The sequence below is a fragment of the Tasmannia lanceolata genome, unplaced genomic scaffold, assembly GCF_043159265.1.
Source record: "Tasmannia lanceolata isolate RefF3 unplaced genomic scaffold, GAP_Taslan_0.1 ptg000007l, whole genome shotgun sequence".
NCBI classification, from domain to species: domain Eukaryota; kingdom Viridiplantae; phylum Streptophyta; class Magnoliopsida; order Canellales; family Winteraceae; genus Tasmannia; species Tasmannia lanceolata.
In genome coordinates this window covers 243,896-251,251 of record NW_027518684.1, presented here as the reverse complement: position 1 = coordinate 251,251, position 7,356 = coordinate 243,896, and the positions used below count along the sequence as shown (strand labels likewise).

General features: G+C 40.3%; 2 protein-coding genes across 2 annotated transcripts in view; one reads left to right on the top strand and one right to left on the bottom strand.

Annotated features, from left to right (window-relative positions):
* Window positions 1-136: 136 nt before the first annotated feature.
* On the bottom strand, window positions 137-1,520 carry LOC143881308 (Tetratricopeptide repeat (TPR)-like superfamily protein). Its single transcript, XM_077384299.1, has 2 exons — window positions 852-1,520; window positions 137-749 (listed from the first exon to the last, which is right to left on the bottom strand). The coding sequence occupies exons 1-2, from the start codon at window positions 1,434-1,436 to the stop codon at window positions 423-425; spliced, it is 912 nt and encodes a 303-aa protein (XP_077240414.1). The 5' UTR covers window positions 1,437-1,520; the 3' UTR covers window positions 137-422.
* A 3,703-nt stretch (window positions 1,521-5,223) lies between these two features.
* Window positions 5,224-7,356, top strand: part of LOC143881307 (uncharacterized) — a 41,511-nt gene continuing 39,378 nt past the window's right edge. Inside the window, exons 1-3 of the mRNA XM_077384298.1 lie at window positions 5,224-5,539; window positions 5,636-5,825; window positions 5,963-6,157. Of these exons, the coding sequence (XP_077240413.1) occupies window positions 6,011-6,157 (147 nt within the window). The 5' untranslated portion in view covers window positions 5,224-5,539; window positions 5,636-5,825; window positions 5,963-6,010. The remainder of the gene's footprint in view (window positions 5,540-5,635; window positions 5,826-5,962; window positions 6,158-7,356) is intronic.

The window sequence follows — 7,356 nt, the reverse complement described above, 5'->3', positions numbered from 1 at the left end:
CAGTGAGTTAAATGATCTAATTTTGACCATCAGCTAACAAAAATGAATCCTCAAAAACTGGAAAGAATTATATACCTTCATCAACATTTCAAGTCTGGGATTATGAATTGAGATCAAAATTTCAATCCAGATAACATCATAATAATTGTTTTGTCCTTTTATAATAATTCCTACTAATGTTGCCTAATATATTTTCCAAAACCACAAAATCAAACACTCATCATACCATACAACATCCCAGTCTGGATTCTAGAACTACAGCGACTCTTCCATTTTCTCCTAAGCTAATAACAAAAATGAAAAAGAGGAGAAGAGAATTCAATCTCGACATAGAGAGACACGTACACACTGTAACTACTAGACACCTATATTTCTCCAACACCAGATGAACAGCTAAATTGTAAAAGATAAAGCAGGTCGATTCACTTGCCGAAGAGCAGATTGATGACACCTCTATATACCTGACCGCGCTTGATCAGATGCTCCCTGACCGCCTTCTCGTCAGGAACAAAACCTCTGGCCTTCATCTGCTCCAACAACTCCCGCCCCTCATCGAGCTTCTGCTCACGAGCAAAGGCCTCGAACAGCGCGGTGTAAGTCGCGGCATTGGGGCGGATTCTCTTGTCCATCATCTCCATCACATACTTCTTGGCATCCCCAAATCTGCTGTCCCTTGCTAAACCCTTAATCAAGACAGTGTATGTGTAAGCATTGGGGTTGACGCCGGATGCCAGCATCCGGGTGTAGACCTGTTGGAAGGAAGTAGTAGTACAGATGATGAGTATTAAAGAAAGGTTTTGGAAGTAATTGGTGGTTTGACAAAAGATAAAAGATAAAAGATAAAAAAAAACCTTGAGGGCCTCTTTGCTTTGGCCACCGGCGTTGGCGTAGGCTTCGATGACGGCGGTGTGGGCGACGACGTCGGGCATGTTACCCTTGTCTTTGATTTGGGCGAAGAGGTCGAGGGCTTGGTGGGTGAGGCCGTCTTTGGAGAGGGCATCGAACATCTTGATGGCGTTTGTGGTGAGGCCTTCGGTTCGCATCTTATGGAAAATTTCTTGGAGGTTTTTTGGGTCATCCGGCTCTTCCATGACGGCCCTCTTGCTGAATGGGTCGTATGGGGGAGGGAGCTTGGTTTTGTCAATCTCCTTCTCCTTCTCCTTCTCCTTCTCATGTTCATCATCTGAATCGGAGTAATCGAAGGCTATGGGGCTGTTGGTGTTGTTGGATTTGGAGCTGAATGTTCTGAAAATTGGATGATGATGGGTTGGAGAGGACAAGGAACAACTTCTTCTTCTATTATTATTATTATTATAGGGCTTTGGGAGAAAAGGGATTGCTCTTGTTTTTGCTGATGTTGAGAAAGGGGAGAGTGAGCGATAGATAAACAAGAGTCTCCGTGTGGAGAGGAACGAACGAGGAGGAATGGCTGCCATTTTGTTCTGTTTCTCCAATTTGCAGGGCTACTAGACGAGAAATGGAGGATTATTGTGATTATCTATACTAAACATTCATAGCATAAAATCTCGGTTTTTATAGAGGGGAGGCTAACGGATCCACCGGATCTGCCTATATGTTGGTTACGATCCGTTCGGATCCCTATCAATTGGATCCGTTTCTAAGCACTTTTTGAAGGTTTGTTTAGGGCCCTATAAGGCTCAGTTTGGATACAGGTTACCTTGTAGATTAGAGGTACAGGTATTCAATAGGAAGGAGACAAACATTTGATTTACCTACAATTTACCTCGTGGAAGTTGTGTTTGGTTGCCAACCTCGTTAAGTAGTGGGATGAGGTGTCATTACAAATATAGAGAGAGAAGAGAGAGAGCAAAATTTCTGAGCAAAATTTCACCATTTTGGAGAAATTTGGCTTGGAATGTATGAGGAGGGGACATGGGTGACACGTCACCATACATGCAATAGTTATCCATCAACCTTGTCTCACAATTTTCAGGGATTTCGATGTTACATTTGCAACCAAACAAGAGATTTTGGCCACAAGACACCCAAATGCAAAAGCAAAACCCCTTATATATCGTGGCTTTTGTGCAACCAAAATTTCAGTTTAGGGTCCTAAAGCATTTCTTGTAGATTTGCGGCTTAGGTTGCGAATCAATGATCCTTAAGGTGGAAAGGCATTGTGGCTTGCTAGAATTACCATAAAGCCCTGTTCATTTTGGATTATGAGTCGAAAACTGATTGTCGGACTCAAAATTAAATGCAATTTTCAGTCAAATAATTAGCTTTGGACTCAAATCCATTCTCAAAACCCAAAACAAACAGGGCCTAACTGCCATTTCCCCTAATTTCACCCTCTCGCAACCTTAACTATTTGATAGTTAGACGTAAAACTATTGCTAGGACAAAATTTGAAAAGCCAAAGTCGTTTAGCGGCCCAAAAGTTACCAACTTTGATTAATCTAATCACGGGTCCATGGACCTTCCATGGTAATCAAATGAGTGAATTAGCATTTGGAGTAACGAAATCAGATTCAGGAATCAGCATCTTATTCTCATTCCACTTTGGTTAGAAAAAAAACTGAACAGAATCAAGGGGCGGAAAGTGGACTTAAGGAGGGGGAAATGCTTGAATCTGTTCCTTCATCCTTGCCTCGTGAGGTAGTATTCTGATTCCGCCTTGGATGAAATGAAACTTTTTATATTGGACTTTTCTAATTTTTTTTTCTAATTTTTTTTTCAATGGGAATAGGAATGGAAATAGGATGCCACATGGTCCATCGCATTAGTGAGAGTATTTGAGTGTACCATGAGCGTTGCAAGTGTGATGGTGAGCCCAATGAAATAACTGAAGCCAATGCCTGCTTTGTTGTACTCCTCGCGAAATAACATGCATGGTCATCCATGTAACGGAAAAAGTAGCATTTTAGTGTAAATAGCATACATGGTTATCCATGTGACGGAAAGTCAAGGAAGTATGATGGATGAAGTGGGAGAGGAGAGGGTGAGATGGCGAGGAGTAGATAGAAGTGATAGGGGAGTGGAGAGGAAGAAACAGAGGAAGTGGAGAGAAATAGATGATGCAAAACTAGAGATGGAAACACTGCGAGAAAGGAGATGTTTTTAAGTTGAGAGAGGGGAACCTGCTTGTATTTTACTTCATTATAAGTGAAATCATAGTGGGGAAGTTGGATGCCATTTTCATGTAAAATTCATTACCATTGTATATGGACTGTGGAAAAATATGCTACCAAAACTCTTTATGAAAAGTTTACGTTTAGGGTGAGTCCCGATGGCAATAGAACTATATGAAAACATCTTCCTTAGTATGATTTTTACATGGTAAACTTTTTCACCATAAAGTTTTTCTTTTTTCTGTTGGAAAGTTGCCTTATTTCCCACCCCCTTGCTTGGGTGGGAAGGCAAGAGGTAAAAAGGAAAGCTATTGTTTTTAGGTTTTGGGGGAAACCTAAATACCAAAAGAGAGTGGGTTTTCTCTGGTGTGGAAGGACGGTAAGAGAGGACTACCGAGAGGCTTGGGGTGTGATGGCTACCATAAGGGAGAGAGAGAAAAAGAGAGATAAAAATAAGGAAGAAAAGAATTTTTTCTTGGGTTCCTCTTGGGTTTTCTTTCGGGTTCTCTAGGGTTTCTCTTGTGTACGAACTTGGGTTTGAGAAGCAAGGAAATGGCTGCGGGTTTTGGGTTTAGGTTTAATCCATTGTAATCCTTGTATATTATTTTTCTCATAGTGAAAGACCGTGTTTCTTGCCCGTTGAGTAGGCTTGGCCGAACCACGTAAAATCTTGGTGTTCATCTTGTGGCTTGATTTATTATTTTACTTTTCCGTTTGATTTGTGCACAATCGAATTGTTTTGCCCCGTGGATTTTCTCAACAATTTAGTTGATCCATTAAATGAAGTAAAACGAGATTAAACTATGCGCTAATTTTTGTTTACATTCAATAACTCAAAATTCTCACCATACATTCACCGAAAAGGGAAAAAAAGGCCTTATGTAACCAAGAAGAAAGATACAGGCATGCATATTCCACAGTCAAATAAATGGAATACATAATCTATAAACATTCAAGTGTTATCACATTCTCCCTCGAGTCCGGATGACACTATCTAAGAATGACACATTTTCTCCAAAAAACTGCCACGTCAGACAGGTTTCGAGGCAACAATCAGGACATTCTTTTGTTTACTTATCTTCTTATTTCATCTCATCGGGTGAGCAAAGTGTCATTGGTACAAGTTATATATAGTTTTGATAATTCAAATGTATGCTATGTAGTTTGAGATCAACATCATTTATATTTAATATCATCTCTCCGTCCCCTTTGCCCATTGTTTTCGTCTCAGATAAAGCAATTGGAGAATTACGTATGTTGGATTTGAAGCCTCAAAAGTAGTGTTTGGTTGCACAACAATCCTCTTGATGAGTAATAGAAAAAGTAAGGGTGACATTACTAATATAGAGAGTGAAGAGAGAGCTAGGGGAGAGAGTGAGAAAATAAGACAATACCTTTTCCACTATTCCTCTACTGAAATTTCACCATTTTGGTAGATCTGGTTGGAAGATGAGAAGGGGGCATTATTGGCACATGGGCGCTACACGGGAAAAAAGCAATGATGATGTCCCAAACATGCTAGGGAGTACGCAGTATTGGCAACCAAACAAAGAACATGCATTCATTGGCATTTGATATTCCAATGAATGCTGAGTGTCTATGCAACCAAAGAGGGCGGGCTCTGTTTGGAAGCAAATGGTTACCATGTAGATTAGTGTTATAAGTAATCAATGCGGAGGAGGCAAACATTCAATCTACTTAGGATTCACCGAGTAGAATAGCGATGAGTAGTGTTTGGTTGCCAACCTCACATTGTAATGCGAGGGGGTGTCATTACCAATATAAAAAAAGGAGAGAGGAAAAGAGAGAAAGCAATATTCTACGTGCCAAATATTATCCCTTTATTGAGAAATTTGGCATGGAAAGTATAAGTAGGGAACAAGGGTGCCACGCCGCCAGACAAGCAATAATTCCCTTTGGATCTTGTCTAGTAGTCTCTAGGGACTGTGTTGGTAAATTCGAACACAACTCGATTTGGATGCAGGCAGCTACCCTTAGCGTATAAGTAGTCAATAGGGTGGAGACAAACATTTGATCTATTTAAGAATTTACCTTGTAGAATAGTGATAAGTAGTATTTGGCTGCCAAACTCGTAGAGCGGCGGGAGGGGGTGTCGATACAAATATAGAAAGGGAAGATAGAGAAAGAATGGGGGCATTTTTGCAATTAGATAATCACTGACGTTCCGCGTGCCGAACCTATTATATTTCCTGGACTTTCCTTTTCCGTTCAGCCAACGGGGTGTCTCTTGCATGTTTTTATATGCAGAATACAGAGAGCGGGGAGCGAATCGTAACGCAATTTCTGTCTCGGGACGCGCATATCCGCCGTCTGTCGCTCCCTTCCTTCCGCAAGATTTTTCCAACTAAAAAGGACACGTTAGTAAACAAGATTCACCCTATCTCAAGAAAAAGGAACCAAATCGATTGTACCCTTAAAAAATTTTGGTAGATAGTTTCTCTCTCCCAACAACCCATTTCATTTCACTCTCAATTTTTCCTTTCTTCTCACACATTCGTGTTTGTTGCACTTTGATTTTATAGGGGTTGCAGTAAGAAGACGATCATTTTTCTTGGCGGAATTAGAGAGGGCTGGAGTTAGGGTTACGGTTTACAATCTCAAGAACCACCCTTCTTCACAATCTCATGATCCACTCTTCTCTTTTCTCTCGTTTTCTTTGCACAAATCCTCTCGACAGAATGAAGAGAAGTAGAGCCTAAAACTTCTCCCAAGGTTAGTGACTCATCCCCCCTCCCCCCATTTTGTTCATATTTTTTCACTCTTGTTTTTTGTTTTTTGCAATTTGTATTCTAGGGTTTATGGAATGACTCGTTCTGTGTTTTTTGTTTTTTTTGTTTTTTAAATCCCAGCACGTTCCTGCTTTTCCTGAGAAAGATTTACAAATTGGTTTCGATCAAATGGCGCCAATTTACTTCATCATCATAGCATTCCCCTGTATGGTTGGAGCAATTGCACTCGCAATATTTCATATATACAGACATCTTCTGAACTATACAGAACCTACTTATCAGCGTTACATAGTTCGCATCATTTTCATGATCCCGGTATGCACTTTGTACTTATGGGGACTTCTTCCCTATTCACTTTTGTCACCATCTCATACTTCATTTACTATTCTAGAATTACATACTGAAGACCCAGGTAGGTAACCAAGAGGGGGGTGAATTGGTATTTTTAAAAGATTTTGATTACTTTGAAAAACTCTCTTCAATTAATATTGTTTTTGTTGTCATCAAACTTATATCATATCGTGTTTGTTGTCTTCAAAACAAGGCTAGGGAGACTGACCAAGGTTGAACCTTGGCCTAACCCATACATTGCGCTTCTCCTTCCTCTTCAGAATATCAAATTTTCTTCCAAAATCTTGATAGAATAAGGCCGCACTTTTCTAATGCGTGATTTTTATGGCTACGGATATCACCTATCATTAACCTGGCTCATTGAATTCATCCCGGAGAAGTGTTTCATTTTGAATCTTATCTTGGCCAGTGTTTGATCCTAAACACTTCACTGAGTTCTCCTCCTTTTACTGCATTTTGAAGTTGCTTTTCCATGGAGTTCACCTGTTTTCTGCCTTATTTAAATCACTAGCTTGGTTCAGTCATGGACACATGCCTTTCTCTCTTCGTATTATGTTCTTCCATGGCCACTTTTATTCCACAATCTTAAACAGCCATTATATCATTGCCCTCGCTCCATCCATCGTGGGGACATCGGTTGTACTGTACAAGGTGGCCATTAGAATTCAGAAGAAACGGTGACGTTGCAATAGAACAATCTTCTTGCTTATGCATACAGTTCCTCAACTATCCTGGGCAACTTATGACATCCATACATATTGAGATTCATCTATCATGAATTTGTTTTGGATCATTGATACTTACCGTACTATTTTGATCAGAAGATCCATTGGGTTAATTTCTTCTGGTTAGTTTAGGTCGTAGATTGAGGAGTTGAAGTGATGGGGTGGCTCATCTCTCCAACACAAAATGTTGTAAAGCCCATTTGTTAGAGCAAGGGAAAGTGTCCATTGAAGTAAAATCCAGGTACTCAATTCTAAGTATTGATATAGCTTCATGGGATTGCTCTTGATGCTCTTGATTTAGGTTGGGTTAGTTTCCTTTCTTGATATGAATGTAGGAGAGATAAGTTTTAAGCTGAAGAGCTAGCTGAGTTGGAGGAGCCCAAGCTGACCGAGAGTCTTGCAGATTGGTGGAAACTGGAAAGAGACCCGCTGATTCGG

Bases quoted from the DNA above. Each gene is read 5' to 3' on its own strand.
- LOC143881308 (XM_077384299.1), bottom strand. From the start codon at position 1,436: ATGGCAGCCATTCCTCCTCGTTCGTTCCTCTCCACACGGAGACTCTTG. The intron at 750-851 runs GTTTTTTTTTAT...TCCTTCCAACAG, and splicing joins AAAGCAAAGAGGCCCTCAAG to GTCTACACCCGGATGCTGGC.